Consider the following 23359-nt stretch of genomic DNA (forward strand, 5'->3'; position numbering starts at 1 on the left):
GGTCACCAGAACTCCGTCAAGAATTAGTTAAAACAGCACATCTGATACTGAGCTCTTCTATTAAAAAAAGACCCAAACAAATTAAAATATATTAAATGACATTTTATAAGCAAAGGCAAAGCTATCAAATAATTCAATCCCGCAATATTAAAAAAAAAAAAAAAAAAAAAAAAAAAAAAAATCAAGAAAAAAATTTTCAACACCTACATTTCCCCTACATCTTGTACCGATATGTATCATCAAAAAGATATCCATGTTCAGGCCATAGTTTAAACTTCAACAATCAGAGATTACTACAACAGAGGCAGTGATTTGTCAATTACAAGTGTGTACATCATGCCTCTGTTTTAAATGCATTTCTACCAAGAGCCAAAGCCACCATTTTAGTTCAACATCCATATCAAGTCAACATTTCCCATCCGTTGAAGCTATAGCAGTGGAAAGAGCGGGTGGAAACAGGTGGAATAAACTATAGTGTTCTGCAAATAGTCTTAATACAATGCACATGAAGTAACTCTTCATAGTGCATGAAAAGAATAGTTGCTATGAACGCGCAGTTGCCACTCAGCTAAATAGATCAAGGACACCACTTCACACTAAAGATTAACCTTCAAAGTTCTTTAAATTGAGAGATTAAGTAAAAACAAAATCCAATTGTTTGGCTGCTTGTAATATAAGCAGTCAAAATGATTTGCCAAGATTTCTTAAGAAAAATGGTACTCATCACATGTGGAGAGAATTTATTTATTTTTTTTTATTGCCCACCTTACAAAAACATGAGAATAGGGATCTGTTATAGAATTTTCATCAGTGGATACTATTATGAAATGCTGGCAAGAGCTCACGTTTTAAAAATCTTCTGAAGAAGTTGTGTCGTTTCTACAAGAAGATTAGCTACACATTCTGGTTGAGAAAATTCAAGCAACTCCCCGGTAGTTAAAAAAGAAACCTGCTGAAGAGTAGAAAAGAAGCATACCAAGGTCAATATTAATAGAAAGTGAACGTACTTGTAGTTACTTGCAGTGCGTGGGTGTGGTTGGTTTTTGCAACGATAAAGGGTTGGGTCTCTCATACACCCATTGTTACTATTCATGTCTATTTTTGCTCGTAGACAACACATTTGTCCACATTCTGTTCCCTTTTTCATTTCTTCCCACATTTGTAGATTCTTCTCAACAGCTACCAAACAAAAAAATTTAATACTTTAAGTTACCTAAGGTATTTCTGACCAGTCTCCAGCACCATATTTTGTTACTGACATTGTCAAACATCAGAGTTATTGCTGCATGTGTTTAGATCCAATATCAAACAGTCCAGCATTCCTCACACACTGGTAGGTGAGAGTAAGACTGTACAGCACACACGCATTGGGAACATACATAGATGTAATAAACAGGTGTGTAACAACAAGCGTCTTGTGTCTTTTAATCTTGAAGGGCACAGCGCTGAGGACCTCAGTGTTCCTACTGGCTTGTTAAGTATTCACAGTATACAATTAAAACTAAAGATAGGTGGGATGATTAACAATAGAATGAAACAAGATTATATTCCATTGACAAAGATAACAGGGTCAGGAGAAGAGCCATAAAGCATCTTACAGTTATTTCTGTGTTTAGATTCTATTCTCTGCTCACGCTCCATTTTCATTTGTTCTGCAGGAGTATCATCCACGTACGCCTTCCCTTCTTGAATAAGCTTCTCAGCATATTTCATTATAGTTTCAAAGTGATCTGAGGTATATGTAAATTGATCTGGTTTGATGTGCAGCATCGCAACGTCTTCCAGGATAACCTGCAAAGAACTATACTGTAACATTCATACATACATAGGTAGTGATTGCTATAGGGCAGGAAAATGAGATCAGCTCCTCCAGGGGAAGGTGGGACAAGAAAGTGAGAAAAACTGGAAACAAATTCTTCTTCTTGTACATTTAATAGAGCAGGGGTGGAGAACCCTTTTTTTTTATCAGGGGCCACTGACTCACAGAAAAGAAATCAGTCGTGGGCCACACAGCCCCACGGTGGAGCGCAGAGGCTTGGGGTTTCCCCCTAGAGCAGAGCAAGCCAGCGCTCGCTGCTCCAGCCCCGCAAGGGGGCAGGGGTGGAGGCAGCTTCCCCTAGGTTCCTGGGTGGGGCCAGAAATGAGGGGTTCAGGGTGCAGGAGGGGGCTCTGGACAGGGGTGGGGGGTTGGGCTGCAGGAGGGGGTGTGGGCTCTAGGGTGGTGCTGGGGATGAGGGGTTTGGGATACAGGAGGGGACTCTGTGCTGGGGCCAAAGAGTTTAGAGTGGGGGAGCAGGCTCAGGGCAGGGGTGCAGAAGGACGTTCTGGGTACAGGCTCCAGGACGGGGTTGGGGGTTTAGGGTCTGGAAGGGAGTTAGGGTGCAGGAGGGGGTCCAATCTGGGGCGGGGGGGGTCAGGGTGCGGCTCCAGCTGGGCAGCGCTCACCTCAGGTGGCTCCCGGTTGGCAGTGCAGCATGTTAAGGCAGGCTCCCTGCCTACCCTGGCTCTGCACTGCTCCCAGAAAGGAGGGACTAGGAGTCTTTGCGCAGTGCACGCTGCCCGCTGGTGCTACCCCCACAGCTCCCATTGGCTGGGAATCACAGCCAATGGGAGCTGCGGAGCTGGCCTTGGGGGCAGTGTGTGGATTTTCCTGATCGCCCCTGCTCCTAGGGGCCACAGGGACATGCTGGTCGCTTCCAGGAGCTTGTGGAGCCGACTGGACATTTAACAGCCTGGCAACTCCAGCTTCCCCCTGCATGGGGGGAGAGGGGGAGGAGGAGAGGGCGCCGAGGCTTGAGGCTTCTGGCCCACAGCACGGAGACTTGCCACGGGCCGGATGAAATAAAGCAGTGGGCCAGATCCAGCCTGCAGGCCAGAGGGTCCCCATCCCTGTAATAGAGTGAGAATAGTCCAAGCCTCAAAACCCTCCTATATGATGATGAATCCTGAGACTGGAAGTGGCAGATTCCTCCCTTTCTTTCACTTCATGGATGCCACAAATAGTGAAAAGGTGGCAGCAAGAATAAATTATTAAAAAGGTTTAAACCGCTTCGGTAGTATTGGACACCTAGGAAATTTCTTAGTGCGGATTTGGGATTTTTGTTACAGAAAAGTTATAGTCACTGAAGCCAGTTGTATTTAAGATTACAAAAGCTTTTAAAGTAGTACCATGATTGCCATTTGTGATTAGGTCAAGTAACACAGTAGAGTCTATTAACCAACTGACAACAGATTTACATGGATTTAATACAGATTATAAATACTAGGGGAGGGGCAAGAAAGAATGGGGAAATCATAGAACAATTAGGCTACTGGACCAAAAGCTCTTTGGTTTTTAAGGCAAACATGGGATGGCTTGGAAGAGTTTTCATGCAAAGTTAAATACTACTGTTCTACAGAGCCACCCCTGAAATAGCAAACCTGCCTATTGTTCTAATTTTGAATTGATTTCTCCAATGAATGGCTTCCACTGTTCTCTTACTGTACCTTTTCAAAGTCTTCTTTTTCTTTTTCAGGATTTGTGTCATCAAACCTCATGATGAGTTTTCCTTTAAAGTTAACCTGGTAATGCTGATTTAGCAGAGCAGCTTTTGCATGACCAATATGTAAGTAACTAAAAATAAAGACATTTCAGAAAACAAAGTTAATGTGGCAGCAGATTAATTTACATTTTTTACATTACTAATTCTTGATCACTGAGAATGAAAAAGATGCTTAAAAATTGTTGATTGGCTCTAGTTTTCAAGATATGAAATTGGGTCAGTATATATGACCCTTGACTTGGGAATGGCGGAGGATAAGTGAGTTATAAAGGGAAGGGATCTCAATTTAAACCAGAAATGACTAAAATACATCTTTGACTGGATCTATGAATAAATCTATGACTGGGTTTGGACAGTACTTGCTTTTTAGGCAAAACAATGAATGATGCAATCTGAAGCTGGTATTGTGTCATACATGAGATGAATTGCACCATGTTATTCCTAGAAGTCATGGAGGATGCAATCGTAACAAAGCTTACATCACTCTGCTGAACAAATTGCCCTATATTAGCTCTAGAAATCATACAGTGTCGTGCTCTCTTATTTGTCAGTGTTTGATTTTGCAAAGGGACACATTTCTGTTTAGCCAAAGTGAGCAGAGATGCCTCGTACTTGTGTGAACAGTGCAGATAACTTCTGCTATGTTTGTGGTGAAGTGACTTTTGCATCACAAAAGCGCAGTATAACCACTATGGTTAAGAAAGCCTATCACCTTTATTTTGGCTTCAAAATTGGAGATCAGGACAAGAGGTGGGCCCCACACATATGCTGCAACACTTGTGCAACAAATCTTCACCAGTGGTTGAACAGGAAAAGGAAATCTATGCCTTTTGCAGTGCCAATGATTTGGAGAGAGCCAACAGATCATACCAGCAATTGTTACTTTTGCATGGTGCCTCCAGTTGGGAAAGGTGTGTCAAAGAAGAAAAAGTGGACTGTGCATTTTCCAAACATTCCATCAGCTATACGCCCAGTACCCCACGGAGAAGGACTGCCAATTCCTGATGCACCAGAATCATTCTCACTTGAGTCAGACGAGGAAGAGGAAGAGGATGAAACTTCTGGTCCTGAACCATCAATGTCACAGGACCCACATTTTCTCCCATCCTCCTCCTCTGAACCACACCTCATAACACAAGGTGAACTGAATGACCTTGTCAGGGATTTGGAACTACCCAAGAGTAAGGCAGAGCTGTTGGGCTCCAGACTACAGCAGTGGAATCTCCTGGCAGGTGATGTTAGGGTTTCCATGTTCCGTGACCGTCAAAAGGATCTTGTCCCATTTTTCTTCATGGAAGGTGATCTTGTAGCCTGCAACAACATCGATGGTGTGATGGCAGCCCTCAACATCGTTCACGATCCAGATGAGTGGAGACCCGTTCACTGATTCATCGAAGACAAGTCTTAAAGCTGTTTTACTGCATAATGGCAATGTTTTGCCATCAATTCTAGTTGGTCATGTAGTCCATATGAAGGAAACCTATGACAACATGAAACAACTTTTGAGGTGCATAAACTATGACCGACATCAGTGGCAGCTTTGTGGCGATTTGAAGGTTGTTGCTCTCTTGCTTGGTCTGCAGACTGGATACACGAAGTACTGCTGTTTTCTCTGCGAATGGGATAGTCGTGCAAGAGATTCCCACTACATCAAGAAAGATTGGCCACTCCGACAGTCATTGGAGCCTGGGAGGAAAAGTGTTCAGCATCCACCACTTGTTGAATCAAGGAAGATTTTGTTACCACCCTTACACATCAAGCTGGATCTGATGAAGAACTCTGTCAAGGCCATTGACAAAACACAAGCAGTTTTCAAGTACTTCCGTGGAAAACTTCCAAGGTTAAGTGAAGCTAAGATAAAGGAAGGTGTCTTTGTTGGTCCTCAGATTCGTGAACTTCTTCGAGATGATGCATTTGACCATGCACTGCGTGGCAAGGAAAAGATGGCATGGAAAGCCTTCCAGTTAGTGGCAATAAATCTTCTCTGAAGCAACAAGGCAGACAACTACAGATTGTTGGTGAAAAACCTCCTCAAGGCATACAAATGTCTTGGTTGCAACATGTCACTAAAGATACATTTTTTGCACTCTCATCTAGATTTTTTTCCACCGAACTGCGGAGCAGTGAGCGACGAGCACGGCGAGCGATTTCACCAGGACATTGCAACAATGGAGAAACGTTATCAGGACAAATGGAGCCCATCAATGCTTGCACACTATTGCTGGACAGTGACAAGAGATGCTCCATTTAATGAATACAAGAGACAAGCCAAGAAGTGCCGAGTAGACACTGAATAGGACTAAACTATGTACAGAATAGTTTTTTGCCTTTTGTTTCATAATAAATTTTATTTATATAACCCTTTTGCTGATTTTTAAAGTGTTACATAAACAGGACAGGTGAAATATCATGTAAAGCAACCATAAACACATGAAAAGACCTAGGTTTACAATTTATGATTAAAACTTTACTATCTACACAATATACATAGGCATAAAATGTAAAAACTTAAATATCTTAGAAACAGTAGCCAATCAGTTGTTTTAATTGTCATATTTGAATTCAGCACAACAAAATACATAATAAATAGCAAATTTTATCTCTGAAGCAGACGACTTCTCAAAAATTGTAGACCAGTGTAATAAAAAGCTAATCTTTTAAAAATTATTGGCATTTTTAAGAGTTCACAACATCCTGAAACACTTGCACTGAGTAACTGTCAGAACACTGGGGAATTCAGATGGGTTAGTGAATTCCATCATATGGTAGCAGAGATATCCAAGAACTTGGATAAATCCAAATCCACAAAAGTGTATGAACTGTTACTTCTACAAATTATTTCATTTTTCCAGAAGTTTACACATGGCAGTGGGGATCTCCCTCTCAGAATACCCTATAGATTCCAAAAACCAAACTATTTTCTTTTATGGTTCTCTCATCCACACCATTTGTAAAATTACATGCATATACAATATATTAGTAGTACTTAAATAGCATGATTTATATCTGATTATCAGAATGAGAAACAGTACTACAAAGTCTGAAACAAGTCATAAGATGCTGGCTAACCAGCCTACAGAAAAAATGCCTTAAACAGCAATTTTAAACTTTATCAAATCCATCTAAGAGGAAATGGGACATTGAAAGTAACTGGAAAACAACATTTTATGGAGTTGGTGATGATATTTTAGTGCTCTTTTTACTGTTATTTATGGGGTGAGGTCCTAAGTAAAGGACAGCTTTGGTAAGTGTAAACCTTTGCTAGTGAAAACATTTTAGAAAACATCTGTAAGTGACTTTGAAAATTTGGAAATCACCTCTAAGACACTCTTCATCCTTGACTAAACACATGACCATCATCAGGGCAGGAGAGGCCCTTGAATTCAGCTGTTAAAACACACTAATCTGGTAACTATTTCCAAGATAAAACAATCCCTCTCCTGTCTTACAGTTTTTAAAGGAATGTGGATTAAAACAGGTCATCTTACCCACTGGCTTCAGGAGGAAACCGAACAATGACCTTCCCCATCTCTGCACCTGGGAGTTCCACAAATTTCCCAACATCTTGTTTCTTTTCTGTTGCCTTAAAAATTAACAATGACCTCATTAAATATCTTACACAAGCTGTATGATACAAACACTTAAAGCAGGTTTCTTCTCTGAAAAGAGACTGAAAAATGGCAACCTGGGGTCCCTGGCTCAGATGACTTTCATATCATACTTGCTCAGTTTCAAAGTTAGAAGGTGAGATCTGCAAGTTTGACCTGGGATTAGAAAGTCCAGATGGGTTTTTGGTTTCTGTTCCTCACTACAAGAAAGAATTTCTGAAAGCCAAGTTTCATGCTCAGTTATCTGTGGACTCCCACTGCCTTCAAATGGAACTTGGTTAACAACTCTGTTCATCTCATTCTATCATAGATAGCTTTGCAGTACAAACAAAAATTGTAAAAACACTTGTTACTAAAGCAAGCAGACTGAACTCTGAATACAAACATGGAGTACCTGAGTAACAGATGCCATTTTTACACAGTCGCTTTTCCAGAGCTGATCCACCCTATCAGTATCCATGCACATTTGGGGATGAAATTACTAAAGTAACTGTTTTATAATGATTTTTTAAAGCCTTTGGATTACAATATAACTAATTCCCTTTAGCATAACTTCTAAAGTGAGCTATCGGAAGAAGATACAAACTTTTACTATAGTTCACAAACAGAACAGCCACCTTCACTGTATAATTAGAACAAAGCTTACCACTTTGGTCTTTGATGCAGTTGCAGCCCACTTGGTACCCACTGACTGAAAGGCACACTGTGCCTCAAGAAAGCCATACCAGCGCTTCGTATGGACTGGAGCCTTGTTTTGCTGCAACTGTTCTTGCCATGCACTACTGCCTGTTGGGAAACAAATTTTGATTTTAAAATTGTAAACTTATAACTAGAATAGCTGGACTTCTAGTAACATTCATTTAAAAAAAATGACAATGTGGATTAAAAATAGGCTGCACCATTTTCACATCTCAACCAGTTGTGAAAAAATGATATGTCTTTACCATAGATAATCTGGGTAAAAACAATGCATTTACTTTAGAAGACTCTGCAATCTTTCCTAATGTCTCCAAAGGAAACAAATATGTGAACCTCTTTGTATTCCACCCACATCCATATTAGAGATAATTTTAGAAACTAAAGCTATTGGTGATATGGCCATGCCTCCCCCATGAATACAATAGTTAAAAAAAAGTTAGATGGTCAAAAAACACAGCAGCATCCATTCGCCAACTGGATGTCGAACTTACGCAATGAAAGCACAAAACCGAGCAAAATTAGATTGCTCCCTCTAATAATAACGCAGTCTAATTAAACATTTTTGTATGAGATTTGAGGGATAATTTACACCCTGGTTAGAGTCAGATGCAAAATTTTAGCCTAGAGTATATTTTCATATCTGAGAAGAACCCCCCCCCCCCATGAAAAACTGATATTTTAGTAGAAAAAGACCAAAGACACTCAAATTTATGGTGTGATTTATAATTAAATTTCTTAAATATCAGTTATGTTATCAAGACACGTAAAACCCTCATGATTACCAGATCTTACTCCTACAAAATTCTCCTTATTAAAAATAGTTGCAGAAACTGGAGACTAAAAGGAAACAGATTTTAGCATTGTATCACATTTGCAAACCTGTGAAAACAACTGTATAATTAATACCTTTTAGTACAGCCCAGACACACAAATCTGCCAGACTCAGGGAGTTTCCAACCAAGTAGGTCCTCAGAGACAGACAGTGATTAAGCTCAAGGAGTGCTGAACCAAACTGGGCAGCGGTAGATAACTTTGTCGCGCTGAATTCCAGCCAATGGTCAATCTAATGTTAAGGAGCAAAGAAGTCAACATCATATTTAACACAAAAAATCCTTTAAAGTTATAGAAATTCTTGCTGGTCAAAAAACCACATCCAAGTCTATCATTCACGGAAAGTGGGCAGTAGTATTAAATACATGGCTCTGAATATAAAATCATAGAATCACAGAAATGTAGGACTGGAAGGGACCTCAAGAGGTCATCTAGTCCAGTCTCCTGCACTAAAGGCAGGACTGCATAATATACTCCTGGGGGAATTCTGTGCCACTGTGCATGCGCAGAATTCACGTGTCCTGCAGATTTTTTTTTCCTTTGCAGAAAATACATTTGCCAGAAAGGCTCTACAGTTACAGCTTTTACCCAGCAAGGATGCTGTGGCACCAGAACAGAGGCAGCAGGCTCACTGGCCGTAGCAGTCAGCAGCCAACAGGGAGAGAGCAGAGGCTGTGTTCCTCACAGTGCCCTACCTGCAGGGCTAGGTGAGGAGGCATGGGATATGGGGGAGGGAGACAGAGAGGAGGGCACAGAAGGCTGCTGGGGGGGGGGGGGGGGAGGTCAGACTAGGGTTCAGAAGGGCTAGTGGGGGAATAGACTGGAGTAGAGGCTGAATAGGAGTGGGGGTTCAGGGCCACATGGAGATGGGTGGCTGAGTGTAGGTGTAGGGCCACATGGGGACAGGGTAGGACGGATGGTTGAGTGACTGGGAGAGGCTAGTGGTCAGCCAGGGTCTGCAGGGGGGAGGCTCCTCAACTCCCTAACAATCTCCTCTCCCCAAAATACCTATTCCATACTTCTCCCACATACATGCACACACACACACACCCACACACACACACACCCCAACCTCCGGGTTCACTCTCACACTCCTTTCCAGCAATTACTTCCCTCTCCATCAGCTCCTCCGTTACCCCTGACTTCTCCCCAAGCCTTTGTACTGCTTCTGAGGGGTGCGAGAAATATTTCTGTATTGTAGTTTAAATGAATTATTACTCAAAGTTCTGTATTAATATGCCTAGTAAGGAATCTATTTGTCAAAAAACATTTCCTGAATCTTTTTTGTTGTCTGTATTGTTACAGACATACTTGTTGATAATTTATTTCAAAATACCTATCAAAATAATTGAAACTGGTGTGATTATATTCTGGTACCTTGGCAAATAAAATATGCAGAATTTTAAAATGTGTGCAGAATTTTTAATTTTTTGAACAGAATTCCCCCAGGAATACCAACAACATTTAGACTGGTGTAACTCCATTGACTACTATGGAGTTACTTCAGATTCTATCCATTGCACTTGTGTCAGTCTGGCCACTGATGTCCGGCAGTCTGAGATTTTGCCTTGGTCTAAAACATGAAATGACTTTCATGCTTTTGATTATGCTTTTAGATTGCATATACAAAAAAAGCCACGATCTTCTTCAAAGACTGCTGATACTTAAAGATTAATAAAGAGAATTCAAATTTTCCATGTACTGTCGTGAATCTAAGAGCAGGGGTGAGCAAACCACAGCCCGTGGGCTGAGCCATTTTAAGCTGGCCTGGGGGCCGCACCATGCGGCTTGGCCCCTCTCTGGCTCCTATGCACTCCAGTGGGAGCTGCAGGGGTGGTGCCTGCGGACGGGGCAGTGTGCAGAGCCGACTGGCCACGCCTCTGCGTAGGAGCCGGAGAAAGGACATGCCACTGCTTCTAAGAGACGCTTGAGGTAAGTGCTGCTCGGAGCCTGCACCCCCTGAGCCTCTCCCCACATCCCCACCCCCTGCCCCAGTCCTGATCCCCCTCCCGCTCTCTAAACCCCTCGATCTTAGCCGGGAGCATCCTCCTGCACCCCAAATCTCTCATCCCCAGCTCCACCCCAGAGCCCACACTCCCAGATGGAACCTGCACCCCTTCCCGCACCCCTGCCCCAGCCCTGATCCCCCTCCCACTCTCCGAAGCCTTGGTTCCAGCCCAGAGCACCTTCATACACCCTAAACTCCTCATCCCCAGCCCCACCCCGGAGCCCACACTCCAACCCCAATTTTGTGAGCATTCATGGCCCACCATATAATTTCTATTCCCCGATGTGGCCCTCGGGCCAAAAAGTTTGTCCATCCCGATCTAGAATTATTCCTTAATGTTAAGGGACAGTATTCCTGTTCCATTTGATTCCATTCATTCTTCCTGGCTGTATATTAGTGACATTATGCACCATCCCCTGTCTTTCACTTTTAAAAAAACAAAACACACCAGTTTTTCCACTGTATTCCCAACCTCCTCCTCCTCTCCCACCCCCACAAAAAGTTTACTCCAAGAAGGAGATAAAGATGTCCAAATTTTAAAATATATAATCAAGCAGCCATGCTCATTTACACCAGCTGAGGATCTGGCTCTAGCATACAAACTTGATACCTCAGTTGCAAAGTATCTCTTAAAATCCTTCTAAATCCATTCCATATGTACACTGCAGTAGGAATTCTTCCAACAGCCAAGCTGACGTGGCAGGCACAGATGTCACAGGACTATAAAATTCAAGTCTCTCATTTACAGTTACGTTCTAAAATATTCCCACCACAAATGCAGCTGTCTTAACATTTCTCAAAGCCCAATTTTATTTTTGAAAAAACCAATAGGTGGGAATTAAATGTATTGTATCAAAGTTACTGACCTTGCAAATGTGTTTTTGAACACTTAAGTCTTGTCCATGTTCACAGTTCAAGTTCTAATTTGGGTTAGGAAGTTAATTTATTTAACCACAAAAAACCATAAACGATTAAAAATTCATAAGCAACATAATGAAGCAGCACTTTTCTCTTACATGAAAAAGTGGACAATTGCCAGGGTTGAAGACTGATCTCCAATGCCTTAAAAGAAAATTGTTGGGTAGGTGTGGGTCAAACCCCTAATAACCCTACACTAACTCAGTCAAAATGATTCTGTTACCACTATCAATCTCAGGCACCTAGTTTAAAATTCAACATATGGCTCTTCTGGGCTGAAGCCAGGAAAAATTCCTCCTCAATTCCACATCATACCAAGTTCTGATAACTGTAATAACTTCATTTTGTTCATATAAATGAACAAAGATAACTAAGAAGGATCTCTTTGGGTTATGGAAACTTTAGATTCATCTCTAGGTTTAATTTTGAAGAAATTCTGGAAAATTTAGGACTCCAGGGGAGGGAATCCTGACAACTTGGCAAACGTCCACCCAGAGTCCCAGACCAGAATGCAGCCTGCCTGGGGGAGGGATAGAAGGGGGGAGGGCATTTAGGGATCTGAGGCAAAAAGAAAAAAAATGTCAGGGACAGTACTTGATCCTGCTAGTGAAGGCAGGGGACTGGACTCAGTGACCTTTCAAGATCCGGTCCAGTTCTATGAGATAGGTATATCTCTATATACAATGTGGAGACTGGGAATCATAAGCAATTTTTAGCCTAGAGCTCCATGAGGCAAAAAAGAAACAATGTAGTGGTTGGTTGGGGTAAGAATTTGTGAGATTTCCACACAGGAGCATATTTTATTTGTGCATAATTCACCCAGCAGTTCTGATGGAGGCCACAAGCAATAGCTGTGTTAGAAAAACAAATGGTACACAGAGGAAGTGATAGTATCAAAACTGAAAAGATGGAAAGAAAGAAATGTACACCCTGTCAGACACCAGCATGGTTAGGAGCCATTGTGAATAATTCTCCCATGTTTAGATCCATGGATGTGTGTAGTCGGAGGCAGTTTCACAAAAACATAGCTTCAGCAGCCCAAGTAGTTGGACCCTCATACAGAAAAATGCTGCATCATTCAAGGGTTACGTAGGTAAATCCCCAAATAAGCAAAAATGCAACCGCATGAAAAAAATCAAGTATGAATGGCTGTTTCTCACCTCAGTGTGTTCCAGAAGATTAGAACCATATAGCCCTGCGGAAGTAGCAACTCTAGCCAGATAACGAACTATGGAATTCACATCAGTGAACACAGCATGGCTATAAAAACAGAAAATTCAAGATGAAGTAACTTATTACTAGCAGTTTGAGTGTCATTACACATAAATAGTTCTAAAGAGTCTACATGAACTGCAACACATTTCTAGGTGAAGCAGTGGGCATAAAGCTACCAGAACAATAAGACACCTATCAATGGGACATGTGTCATCCTCCCCTTCCAGCTGGTCACACTATAAACCATTAAGGAAACCATTAACATGGATCAAACATTTTATTGGGAGGGGGGGCCAGAGGAGAGGGCAGTGGCAGGAGAGAAGGGGAGAAAAAATAATTTACTTCAACTCACAATGAAATACTAGGCAACATTCTTCCCAGCTGTCCCCCCACCCCCAAATCAGAGTGCAGAGGTACTCCTAGTCTCAAGCACCTAAGGAGTTAATCAAGTTTTGCTTTCCCAAGTCCCTTCCTTGGACACCTGTGCAAAGAGGACTTTAAAAAGGGCTGCTGGAGAGACAAAAGAAGAGCGTCTGGAGGTTTGCAGCGGTCCCTGCCCAGGCTTGTCTATTACTCATTTTGCTTCTGTTACATGGCTACATTTATAAAGATTCACTCTTGCTGAACATACTTTACTGCCTATGACTGTATTTTTGTTTCTACTCAGTTTTCCCATCATCTTACATCAAATTCCGACAGAATTTTGCCACTCCTACATTTGTTACATGCTGTCCATACTGCGAGTAGAATTGTACAAGCTAGGGTTTATTTATTTTTTATTTCTATTACAATAGCGCCTAGAGATCCTAACTGAATTACGGCACCATAGCACCAGGCACTGTGTACACATGGGTCGAGAAAGTCCTTCCCACAATTACAATCTAAATAGCAAAGAGGCACAGAATGATTATGTGAATTGCCCAAGATCACGCAGCAGGTTTGTGGCTGCCTTTAAACACAGTTGGCGCTAGCTCGTTTGAGATCCCAGCGTAGATGACTCCTCTCTCCTTCTACTGATGGGACTATTGTTAAACTCCAGTACAGGGAGCACATTTGTTTCAATGGTTTATCCTCTCCACTTACAATCATTGGACATTGCCCATTGTCTGGTTTTTAGGGCTTCTTGCTTCAAAACTAACGCATTTTGATTTTAACTGAAAAGAACATTTTCATTAATATTCACAGAGCAGCTCTGGAAGTTATTATTCTCCCCTAAGAAGCATAACAATTATCAGTCTGTTCCTATAGTCCACAATCCTGATTTCCACAATCTTGTAAATTAGTCATATTCATTATCAAAGCTATCATTTTTTCCTAAATATGTATTAAATGATACAGGACAAACTTTAATGTTTTATTTTACTGGTTATCAGTGCTTTAATTATCTACTGTGTGCACACTGCTGACTCAGTAATGTTTGGTATAGATGAAGACTTTTTAAAAATATATGTTGGATTATTGCCCAGATGCTTCCTTGGTTTGGAGCGGGGGGGGGCCCAGAGGGCAGACGGGCTCTAGCTGGAGCCCTCCACCTGCCCCAGGGTGACAGCCCAAGCTGCGAGCCTGGCTTTCTTATCAATTTCATGGCTCCAGCATGGAGCCACAAAATTGACAAGAATGACAGCCAACAGTCCACGTAAGTAACTCACAATGTCTACACTGACACTGCGTCCCCCTAACTACATCAACCTAAGCACATTATGTCCACATGGTATGGCACTTACATCGGCGGGAGCAAGGCTGTAGTGTAGAAACTGACATAATTAAGTCAATGTAAGCAGCCTTATGTCAACCTGACTTTGTAGTGTAGACCAAGCCTTAGTGAGCTTGACCTTCATTCCTTGCACACTCCAAACTCCCACTCATTTCAGTGACAGCTTTGAGTGCCCAAAGAATATATGATTGAAGCCACAGAGACAAATACCAACAGAGGAAAAGAGGCACACTGTAAGTGTCTCAGACTTCTTTATATTTCTATATGTACTTGCAAACAGAGATCGATCTCAGAGAAGTAACTTTATACATCCTGCTATGAGAGTGGCTTGTAGAAGACATGCAAAGTATTGCTGATTTGATATTTTGGATTCTGCTTAAGGGTACTGTAATTTTACATCTTCCTGTCTAAACTGTAGACTGGACCCAGGCTATTTAAATAATTTATATGAAAAATATAACAGCGGTCAGATTGATTAAACCCTATAACAGTCACCCACATATCAGAACTGAAGATTCAAAACCTGATATCTGATCTGGAGATCTTGATTTATTAGCCATGGTAACCAGACTTTAAAACAGGTTACTCCACTGTTCAGTCTCATGAGATTTATAATATTAAAACTGACAATGAAATATCTGATTTCAAGGTTTGGTAACTCTTCCCTCCAAAACTTCTAGACGCCAGGATATGGAAGATCAATTTGTGTATGATCAAAAGCAAATTATAGCATCTACAAATGTACAATAAATTCTGTTGCTATATCATACTGGGGTCAGTTTCTTAAACAGAACTTTTTGACTGAGATTGACAAGTACATATGCTTTCTCCAACAGCAAGTCTGCCTGAAATAAAAGCAGTAAAAATGTTTTCTGCTGCTTTGCAACAGTCTGTATTAACAGTCTATTTTGATTAGTAAGACTAGTGAACAGAATTCTGAACAGATATGGGGAAAGAATCCCGACATGTCCTGACCGTGGTTGCAACATTTTCAATTAACAACAAATTTTTGTTATTGTTTTAGAAAACAATTAATACTTTTAGAACCAGACCTCTTCAATTTCTCTTCCTTTGGAGAAAGAAACCATGAATTTAGATTGTTCTTTCCAACTGGTTGACAGGTAGTTCTGGAAGTGCCAGCCCATCAATAGCATACAGAAGACCATGTCCATGCTGATGTTATTAGCAAAAGCAATGGGAAGGAATTCTATGGAAAATGACATGAACTGACACAGCAGCAAAGCCAAAAATCCTTGAGGGCAAGCGGGGGGCAAGGATTTGTGGCAATGTTATAAACAATTACACATCATTTGTGCAAAAAGTTGCAAAAAGCATTCTGTGCAGAGGGAATACAACAAATATCAGTCTCTCTCACTCAAAGAATATCACCAAACAGAAATTCACATGCCAGACTGACTACATTTTGCTACCTATGAGAAGAATCTGGGATCTTAAAACACTACGCAAAGTTATCAAGGTTTAATAAAATAAATATCTTATTTTCAAACTGAATCCAGCTGGTAACCTTACCCATCAAAACACTATTTTACATCCTAAGTTACTTGATACTGTTCAGCTTATTGGTTGAAAAATTAGTTATAACCAGATTTTAACTGCACTTCAAAACATTCCTCTTAAGAAAAAGCAAGCTTAAAATGCAACCTGTTCTTGAAGGAAGGAAGTTGCTAGTACCAATGATTTCCTGAAAATCTAAGTCTGAGATGTCCCTCAAGTTGTGCCAAGAAAAAGTAGTCCCTGCTCGTCAATGTAATGGAATCCATTTACCAAGAGCATTAGTCCAAAAACCAGTTTAGCTGATGCTTCTCAGACTACATTTACCATTTTAAGAGAGACCCATTACAGGAAATAAATTGTAAAGATGACTCCGTACAGATGAACAGAGATGAAGGTTAATGCAATCTTGACAGATGAAATGATTCCTCAAGCAAGAATAATAGGAAATAGCAACCATTAGAAGGCTTGGCAGAACATATTTTTGCATAATTTTTACAAATATCGATGTTTAGAGTTTTAAAAAAAATTAAAATTTGTTATCAATTTAAATATTCACAGTTATGAATGGGTTTTTAGCAATTTTGTTGATTTAGATTTTCACAATTGCAGGAACTTGGGGGGGGGGGGGGGAGAGTCAGATAATAGTTATTTAATAGACACAGATTCTAAAAGCAAACACTTTATACTCATTAAAACACAAATTGTCAACATCACGTCTAAATATACAAAGTAAATATCCTTAAATCAAACTGAAGTTCTCAAGCAGCATTTTTCTTACTTTGCCTATCTGCACATTTTGATTATTTATGGAAATATTTTTTCATTGGGTGTGCGAACAGTGAAATCAACCTTTACTGATAAAAATCTAGTCCTTCCAAGCCTAACTATAACCTGTTTGCTTGTACAAATTTAAAATGTATTTGTGCAACACCCCATCTCTCCTGGGGGCGGGTGGAGGAAGAAATCAGTGTTTGAGTCCTGATCTGTGTCAGGAGTGCAGAGGGGGAAAAGAAAGAGCACCTTGCATCACACTCTAGCCAATCCTTCACCACTGAAGCGAGGCCTCCTGCAATGCAGGGCCTTGCTGGGTGGGGAGAGAGGAATATAAAGTTACTTTAATTTTTTACATAAAATCAGAAATAAAGAAGGTTACTACATGGGTGCAGAAAAAAATTCAGGCAATTTCAGGTTTATTATTCCCACATGTGATGTATTGTGTGTGTAAATACATAATCCAGAAATCAAAAAGTTAGTTAATAGCTAGTTATGGTTGCTTAAGGGGAACATCCATGCATACAAATGCTTAGGACAAAAGAAATATTTTTTTAAAGTTGTACAAAATACACACCTTATCCTTCCCCAATAACATTGTTATTAGGAGAGTAATTCTGAAGGACAGATAAATACATTCACTTGACTCTCTGCATGTATTTTGTAATTATATACAAATGAGAAAAATAAGAAAAAAGTAAGAGGGGGAAAATATCATATATGGTTGAAAAGATCAGCCTCTGAATAATTAAGTGTGCATCAAGGAGTTCAAAAATGCATAGCAAAGAACTGAAAAGAATTGCCACACAATTTCATCATGCGTTACGGTGGAATAGTTAAAATGAGAATTACTGTGTATTGTGTTATTATTTATAATTTTAGTTTATAGTTGATTTTTAGAAGATAAATACAGCAAACTGAAAAGCTTAATTAGTGGCCACCTCTAAAGCCTTAGGTTTAAATTACTTGTTCAGCGTGACACAGGAAGCCAGAGGTACAGAAAGATCGCTCTCTTCTCGGGTCCAAGACCAGTTCTTTAACCACAAGACCATCCTATAGAACATGCACTATGCGATCACTGTAACTGAAGGCTTCATCACTCGTCTGTTTGTCTCAGTTGTTCTTAGCAGAGGTTGGTATTGATGAACAGCCCCTTTGTAAAGATCCTTTAAGGGAAAAAGCCTGATACAAACTTAACTATGGTGCCACTCTAGTGCGTCCATAATTTCATGCCTACGTGTGGCATATTTCTCCAACCATCAGATAACCTGCATTTATATTGCACCTTAGATCTCAGATGCACTCTGGTCTCGAGTCTTCACTGAAGCACCTCAAACTTCCAGTCTGTCAGCAGTTTGTCACAGCTGCACTAATATGATTGGATAAAAATAGGGACTGAAAATTTAATCTCAGCATAGTAAGTAATGGACTAGCGACAGTTTTAAAGTCCAATATTGTGTTAACTTTTAAAACAAGAAGCATGCTTGTCCCACAGGAGACCTGCATGTCCCAGATTTCTACAGGTACAATTGTCTATGATGTTGGTGATGTACACAGACAAGATGGTGCAGCTCGACTTAAGTCAATGGAGTTGTGTCAGCAGGACATGTAGCCCTGTGTTTCTATCCTTGGGGAGTCATGAGGTATTAATTCTTAAAATCCTTAACTTTACAATTTAAAGGAAACCAGTTTCAAAAATATTTAGAACCTACTGGTATTATTTTTTCCTGTTACTCCAAGAAAACAAAAATAGCATATGGTTTAGAAGGGGAAGGATGCAAAAATCAGTGTCAATAAAAAGACATTTTTTAATATAGCTTCTTTCTAGAAGATGTGGCATAAACAAAATATGGGATGACGTGCTAGAGTTAATCAGCACTTTTTTGGGATGACACTGTGGCTTCCCTTCTCACGCGTGATGCGGTCAACCCAAACTAATACCAATAAAATCCTTTACACACCATCACATGCACATACACACATGCTTGTGCTGTATATACATTTATATAGACACTTGTTTATCACAAGATGGCTACCACTATGAGAATCCACAGCACATGGACGAGGTGAATGCTTTAGATAACATAGTGATAGGCACCATATTAGGAGCTAGAGTACATAGACTAAATATTAGTTAAAGTATGTGTACATCATAAGCAGCAGAGGTCTCTCAACCTTTCTTTAAATGTTTTCCCACTCTCTAATCTTTCCATTAGAAGACGAAAACTATTAAAAAATGTAAAAATTGCAACTGTTTGCAAAAAATATATAGTGCAATGATAATTTCAGTACTGCTCTTTTTCTCTCCCTGCAAAAGATTACTGTCATCATTTCATCGATTTTAAAAAACGCTGACCCAATGCTGATAGCAGAGATGCAAAGTCACTCACTCAGATACACGGAGGATGGTCTCTTTGCCTTCTTCAACCGAAATTTTGACATCATTTTTCACATGCTCTACAGTTAGCAAAGCTCCTAAAAAGAAGAAAAGATAAAATATGGCTGATCTTTCTCCTAAGTAAAGACTATTTCATATGTTACAATTACATTTTTTTATTCACCCCCCCCCCCCCATGTGTCTTAACTGGTGCCTTCAGACTGAAAGGCACAGGGGCCAAGGGAAGGAATCAATGTTTTAGTCTATAAACAGGCAGCTTTTTCCTGGCAGTCCTTATGGTCTAGGAGGAAGGGATAAAAGCTGGTGCACAGTAATCTGCAGCGAACTCAGAACTGGGTGGTTTTGATGTTATTTTGCTTCCCAAGGATACTGTGAAAACTCATCCCATCCCACACCAAGCTAGAGAAGAGACTCGCTCAAATCGTTTGAGATGAATATTGCTGTCATCTACTCCTCAGCACAGGCCTGCCACATGCTCTTCGTAAGAGGCCTAAAGCATCATTAGCATCTAAACACATCACTTAAAAATAGTCATGACCCAAATGCCACTAAAGAGACTACATTCTGGAGAAAAAACATTTTGGACAACTGCCTTCACACAGTAAGGCTGTGCCAGATCAACATTTTAAGTCTGTCAATACTGTGCACCTCAGCTACTACCATTGGGGGCATACGGAAAGAAGAGAGACAAAAGATCAGGTTCATTTTTTTTTAAAGTAGATTTAATGCTTGTGAAAAGATTAACCACCCTAAAGACTGAAATCATATTTTTATCCATAGGAGTACAGAAAGCATCCACACAATGTACTGACAATGTACATGGGCTCTGACAGTCTGGCGACGAGGGCCTTGGCCTCTCCTCTCTGACCAAGATACCCTTGTGTGAAGTCAACAGGCCTCCACACATGCACAAGGGGCAGCCTGCGCAGATCCAATTATAGGATCAGAGCCTTACACTGTAAAGCCCATTACAGCTCTTCGTTATGCACTCCACTTTGTCTGTATTTTAAGTTACAAAGGGTTGTATTAATAAATTAGCCTCAACAGAGCACTAGGAGCAAGGAACTCCCAAACTCTGATCCCAGTTGTCAGACTCCCTCTCTGGCATTAAGCTTGACACTTACTGGCCCTCATCTCAGTTCTCCATCTGTAAAAATGGGGTAATATTACTTGCAGTATCTTTGTGAAAGAGGCAAGAATTAATTAATGTTTGCACAATGCTTTGAAGATGAAAAGAACTACATAGGAGCTGAACTGTATAATTAACATCAATTACATTCGTAGTTAGTACTTTTTTTCCCTACTTCATAAGAACTATTATTAATAAGAACAAGGAAAAAGTTAGGATAAAAAAGTGTTTGATTTTTTTAGAAAATTATTTTTCCTTAAATAAAAATGTTATATTTGTAATGTTCACTGTGTTTCAATGTTATCCATAAGGGCTCGTCTATACTTAAAATACTGCAGCAGCGCTGTAGCACTTCAGCATACACAATACCTATACCAATGGGAGGGGTTCTCCTGTCAGCATAGATAATCCACTTCCCTAAAAGGCAATACCTAGCGCTGTCCACACAAGGGGTTAGGTCAATTTAACGGCATCGCTCTGGGGTATGGATTTTTCACACCCCTGAGTGACATAGTTACACTGATCTAATTTCCTAATGTACACCAGGCCTAAGAATCCTTTAATCTGAAGTCCATACTCTAACTCAGTAGCAGCTGTCAAATACAAAATAAGTCCTCAACTAATTACAATTTTGTATGGTCTTCCATAACAATAATAATAACACCACCTAACTCTTCATAGCAGTTGTTTTCAACATTTTTATATTTGGGAACCCCTAAAAATTTTCAAATGGCAGTGCAGACCCCTTTGGAAATCTTAGACATGTCTGCGGACCCCCAGGGGTCCATGGACCACATGCTGAAAAAGTGTTTTAAAGCACTTTTCATCAGCACATCCCAATGTGCTTTACAAAGTAGATCATATCATTATCCCCAGTTTGCATATGTGGAAACTGAAGCAGAGAGGTGATGCGACATGCCAAAGGTCACCCAGCAGGCCTGAGGCAGAACCAGGAATAGAACTCAGCTCTCCTGTGCAAGTACTCTATCTCCTAGACCACATTGCCTCTCTTATCAGACGTTATTAGAAAATGCTTAGTAGAGTGAACGTTTCTAAACTTTAAATTTTATTTGGCAGGATTTTGTTTAAATATACAGCCACATATATTTTAAATCATCTCATACAAATTGCATCCCAAAATGCTTTCTAGAGTTGAACAATGCAATTTACAAAAGCATAAAGAAAAATTAAGGCACAGAGGCAAGGCAAGAACGTGTATCTTCAGCAGTGATTCGCAATGAGATGGAGAATCAGTGTGGCAGAAGGGTGAAAGGTTGTTTCCAGATAGCAGCAGTTACAGAGAAGGTTTTTGCACCCACAATGGTAAGACAGAGTATAGGGACAAAGAGAAGCCTTGGCTAGATGAGTAACTGAAGCAGGAAAGAGAGCAAAGAGAATATGCCATGCAATGTTGAACTAGATCTTGAAGTGAACAGCCACTAAAGAGAGAAAGTGGATGAGGTAAGATCTTTTACTGGACCAACTTCTGTTGGCAAGAAAGACAACCTTTCAAGCTTATACAGGACTCTTCTTCAGGTCTGGGAAATGTCCTCAGTGTCACCGCCGAATACAAGATGGAATGGATTGCTGAGTACATCAACCGAACCTGAAGAGCTCTCTGTAAGCTCCAAAGCTCGTCTCTCTCACCAACAGAATTTGATCCAATAAAAGGTATTACCTCACTCACCTTGTTGCTCTAATACCCTGGGACCAACACAACTACACCACCACTGTATACAGGAAGCCATTAGACATGCAATTAATTTTGCAAATGCAGTCTCTACTTTTGCACATACAATTATCTGTATACAGAAAAAGGCATCTGTGCATGAAACAATTAGCAAATAAATCAAAAACTGGATTGAGGTCACTTCAAAAATTTGGTCTACAACCTGTGAAGTAACTTAAGAACCCCAATTATAAATAGAATCTCTAAGTAAGTCACTAAATGCATCAACATCTCCATTAAATATTAAAAACAGCCACAGAGCCAGCAGTCGATTGGAGAGAAGCCACTGCAATAGCCAGGTTGTTGCCGGTCAGGGATGAAATACATTAGCGAAAGTGGGGGAGCATCTCCCTAGCTCATTATGGTTGTGCGCACATTTAGTCTGTTGTTCTCCATTATCAATAAAATGCCACATTTGAACAAGACCATAATTCAATCTATAATTTGCTCCCAGTTTATTTTCTCAGGTCGCTGTTTACTACATCCAGCTTTCCATTACTACAAGGTTACCCACGGCAAGCCATGCAGATGACGTGTCGTTTCAGAAAGCTGGTAGTATTTAAGTCACTTTCTCCGCAGGCAGGTGACAAGACCCACTTACGGAGCTGAGCCCCCAGTGACAGAGCACAAACCTCTTCAGCGCCGTGCCCCGAACAGGGCAGACCTGAGCCGCTGGAAGGGGGGAGGAGGGGCGCCTTGCGGGCAGCTTTGGCCGAAGGATCCTGCGTGCCAAAGAGACATCAACAGCCCCCACCCCCGGCACTTCCCTTTTACCCCGCTCCCCCCAGGGCAGTCCGGCCCCGCGAGTGCGGGGGGAGCCAGGCACAGGGGCTCAGCCCGGGCAGGATGAATCAGGCTGGGGGGAGGGGCTGAGCCCCACGGGGCCCAGGAACCGCCTAGCTCCGCAGACCCCAAGGGGTCAGGCTGCCTGCCCCACGCCCGTCTGTCTCCGCGCCCCCGCACGGCCGCGGGGATGAATGGAGGAGCCGGCGCCCAGCGCCGCATGATGCAACATGGCAGCAACCCGGCCGGGTGCGGCCCCCGAGGGCAGCGGGCCGGGGGTCCCGGGTCAGGGCCAGGCCGGGCCGCGCTTACCGAGCGGGGGAACCTCCGCGTTCACCGTCAGGCTCAGCGCCATCGCTGCGCTGCCACCGCGACCGGCTCCCCGGGCAGCCAGAAAAGGAAGGGGGGGACAGGACACGCCGAAGCTCAGCGAAGCTGAAACGGCTCCGCCCCCTTCCAGGGCCGCCTATTCCGGCAGGGGCTGCTGCCACGGGGCTGG

The 23359-nt window shown here is 41.4% G+C and overlaps 1 protein-coding gene across 3 annotated transcripts in view; it reads right to left on the reverse strand.

Moving 5' to 3' along the window:
* EPRS1 (glutamyl-prolyl-tRNA synthetase 1) overlaps nucleotides 1-23313 on the reverse strand; it is a 68846-nt gene extending 45533 nt beyond the window's left edge. Inside the window, exons 1-9 of one of the 3 annotated variants that reach the window (XM_054021846.1) lie at nucleotides 23173-23313; nucleotides 19212-19296; nucleotides 12767-12866; nucleotides 8756-8912; nucleotides 7797-7936; nucleotides 7031-7125; nucleotides 3487-3613; nucleotides 1599-1791; nucleotides 1008-1179 (exon numbers count right to left, since the gene is read on the reverse strand). In XM_054021846.1, coding sequence (XP_053877821.1) covers nucleotides 1008-1179; nucleotides 1599-1791; nucleotides 3487-3613; nucleotides 7031-7125; nucleotides 7797-7936; nucleotides 8756-8912; nucleotides 12767-12866; nucleotides 19212-19296; nucleotides 23173-23215 — 1112 coding nt within the window. In that variant the 5' untranslated portion in view covers nucleotides 23216-23313. The remainder of the gene's footprint in view (nucleotides 1-1007; nucleotides 1180-1598; nucleotides 1792-3486; nucleotides 3614-7030; nucleotides 7126-7796; nucleotides 7937-8755; nucleotides 8913-12766; nucleotides 12867-19211; nucleotides 19297-23172) is intronic. The other 2 variants (XM_054021847.1, XM_054021848.1) reach the window with 2 other exon arrangements.
* Nucleotides 23314-23359: the final 46 nt, after the last annotated feature.

This window comes from Malaclemys terrapin, chromosome 3 (genome assembly GCF_027887155.1).
Source record: "Malaclemys terrapin pileata isolate rMalTer1 chromosome 3, rMalTer1.hap1, whole genome shotgun sequence".
Lineage (NCBI taxonomy): Eukaryota > Metazoa > Chordata > Testudines > Emydidae > Malaclemys > Malaclemys terrapin.